Source organism: Austrofundulus limnaeus, unplaced genomic scaffold (genome assembly GCF_001266775.1).
Source record: "Austrofundulus limnaeus strain Quisiro unplaced genomic scaffold, Austrofundulus_limnaeus-1.0 Scaffold13, whole genome shotgun sequence".
In the NCBI taxonomy this organism is placed as follows: domain Eukaryota; kingdom Metazoa; phylum Chordata; class Actinopteri; order Cyprinodontiformes; family Rivulidae; genus Austrofundulus; species Austrofundulus limnaeus.
The window spans coordinates 199,900-202,921 of record NW_013952415.1 but is presented as its reverse complement, the minus strand read 5'-3'; the positions used below and the strand labels follow the sequence as shown (position 1 = coordinate 202,921).

The 3,022-nt window shown below is 39.6% G+C and overlaps 1 protein-coding gene across 1 annotated transcript in view; it reads left to right on the top strand.

Annotated features, from left to right (window-relative positions):
- antxr2b (ANTXR cell adhesion molecule 2b) overlaps positions 1-3,022 on the top strand; it is a gene marked incomplete at its 3' end in the record, with an annotated part of 14,422 nt that overhangs the window by 7,336 nt on the left and 4,064 nt on the right. Inside the window, 3 exon segments of the mRNA XM_014002388.1 lie at positions 680-760; positions 847-907; positions 2,039-2,134. Of these exon segments, the coding sequence (XP_013857842.1) occupies positions 680-760; positions 847-907; positions 2,039-2,134 (238 nt within the window).

The window sequence follows — 3,022 nt, the reverse complement described above, 5'->3', positions numbered from 1 at the left end:
ATGTGAATATGTTCCAGTAGCAGGTTTATACACTCAATAAGAATAAACACAAATTACATCAAGGGAGAGATATCTCAGGGAAATTAAGCCACTAAAATATAAAACTATAATAACTGAGCACCATTTCCTTGCTGCGACTTGTGGGTTTCTTTCTCCACAGGCAGCAACATCTCATAAATCCTAATGAGATTTACAGCGCGAAGGGGATAAATGTAATTACATTTGAGAAATATAAAACATCTGGATCTCATTTCTAAAGGCATTGTTTTGCTTTGCGTTGCAACAGCCTCAAAAAGGAAATAAATCATCAATTAAGAAGTCTAAAATGCCTACTATACCCTTTACCTCCTAAAATCTTCAGTAGCAAGTGATCTTCTGTGTGGTTACTCTGCTCAGCGGGCTAAAGAGGAAGTAATCACATCACTCTAATTGTATAATACCAGACCAACTTCCTGCTCTGCCATCGTTAAAACAGGAGATGAAAGCCGCTGCTGAAGCTTTCATCTCCTGAAAACAGGCTCACCCTCCCTTAAGCTGCTACAGCAATGACCCGAAGGCCTCCCTCAGAGGCAGCAACTCAGAGATCTTCAAACATATATTAACATTTATAAAAGTTTTATTTTTTATTTTATTTTATTTTATTATTATTTTGTTTAAGCTGTTTTCGTTTTGTTTGCAGCTGGAGGATATCGCGGACGGCACAGAGCAGGTGTTTCCAGTCGTGTCCGGTTTTCACGCCCTCAAAGACATTGTTAACAAGGTGAGGTCACCGTGTGTGTGTGAAATGTTAATGCGTGCAAGTGTTTTTGCTGTGGATCAAACTGATCACCTCGGCTGCGTCTGCAGGTCCTCCAACAGTCGTGCAGTGAAGTGTTCACAATCGAGCCGTCCAGTGTCTGTGTGAACGGTAAGGATGAAAAACTGAAGATTAAGGCAGCTCTGAATGGAAATTACTGTCATTATGTTACACGCTCACACAAAAATGTAGAGTTTGTAGCGTTTTCTTTGAGTGGGAGGGACGAGATAATGCAAAAAGGGACTAATGTTTACAGAGGTTTTCACAGATAAGACTCTCTGAAACTAAAATGAAGCTCTGTGGGGATGTGGGGCCGATCATTGTTTATGTACAACTAAATGAGGCCCACAGGGAAGAGACTCCCTGCCCCAATCTCCCCCAATCCCCAATCATGTGCTGTAAAACATGGTGGAGGTTTTGTCATGGGGAGCTGCTGTGTTGCTTCTGGTACAAACATTAATGTTGACAAACTTCCATCTTACTCAGTAAATGTAATTGTTTCCACAGACTTCTGCTACTTTTAGCTTTTAGCTAAGCTTTTACTACTTTTAGTTATCGTTCTAGTGCTTTTAGCTATTTATTTCCTACTTTTAGCCACTGTTTGGATACTTTTAGCTCTTGCTATTTTGTTGCTTTTTTAGCTGCTAGCTAGCCTTTTGCTACTTTTAGCTTTTTGCTATCTTCAGCTATCGTTCTAGTGCTTTTAGCTATTTATTTCCTAATTTTAGCCACTGTTTGGATACTTTTAGCTCTCAATACTTTGTTGCTCTTTTTGGGTATTGACTTGCCTTGTTCTACTTTTAGTTTTTAGCTAACCTTTTGCTACTTTCAGCAATCATTCTAGCGCTTTTAGATATTTATTTCCTGCTTTTAGCCACTGGATACTTTTAGCTCTCGCTACTTTGCTGCTGTTTTTAGCTGTTGACTTGCCTTTTGCTACTTTTAGCTACAGTTTAAGTGCTTTATACTTTAAAGACTGTTTTTCTTTTAGCTTTAACAGCTTAATTTAAGTTTCTTCTTCAAACTGAAGCAGTCATTCAGCCAGAGGAACCACCATGGGTGGTTGGGTGGGTGGGGTATTGGGGTCTATGACCCACCCTGCTCACACACACACACACCCCCGTCACCCAAAAACAGGTTTTATTTACAGTTACAGTGTCAAAGCTTTGTTTCTTAGCTGTAAATAACTGTAATGTAATAAACAAAGTATTGTTTTCTGATATATAGATGTTTTTTTTCCAGAGTCTTTTAACGTGGTCTTGAGGGGCACTGGTTTTAGTGGATCCAAGAGGGTAGACAACATCCTGTGCGTCCTTTCTGTCAATCAAGTACTTTACAGTAAGTGAGACTCTCYGTGAGATCGTGTCCGATCAGCTTTAAGGCTACTACAGTTTACTTCACAGTCGCGCTTCAAATTTGTACAAGTCTCTGTGATTAAATTATCTATGAAGTGAAATCTGATACTGTGGAGCTGGAGTGGAAAGTCGGAGTCATGATATGATTTAGACACAAACAGAGGCAGCCTTTTATTGGCCTCAGACAGAGAACAGAGGACATATTATAAGGCTGAACAGAGGGAGGAGATGCTCCATTAGTCTGTTAACGGATCGATGGCAGGATGTGCTGTGGTCCGTGTCACAGAGAGGACACGAACAAAAAAACACATGACTCATGTTGGCCAGCTGTTCAGTTCTGATGGAGGGCTTTACGCCCAGCTTTGATCTTTGAAAAACTTTGCTAAAAGAACCAATTATAGCAGACATGTCATGCTTTGAAATCCCTTTTGTTCGCATTTAAATCAATCAGTTAGGGTCTGAATTCCTCCTTATTGTAACTCCACAAGCCCCTCTTTCACCCCTTTTTTGAGGTAAGTATGTCTCAGATCAACTCGTCTCTTTAGGTGCTTCGTGCCCCCCCGAGTGGTGGCCCTTTAAAAATACAGACTCAGAATGAATCAATAATCAGTGCATTGTTTTTGTYTCATTTAGAGACTAAATATCACCTGCTGTCATTAAAGGTGGACAGTGCCTGGTGCCTGTGTTTGTCTGTTAGCAAAATATTTTATGAAGCACTATATATATTTGAATGAAACTATCAGAGATAAAACACTGGATCTGTCTGCATCTGATGAACCTTTGGAGTTTTACTTTTACAGACACTGAATTCATATTTAGTGTTTTAGATAAGCGTTTCTTCAAAGTATGCACCATTTGCTATATATTATTG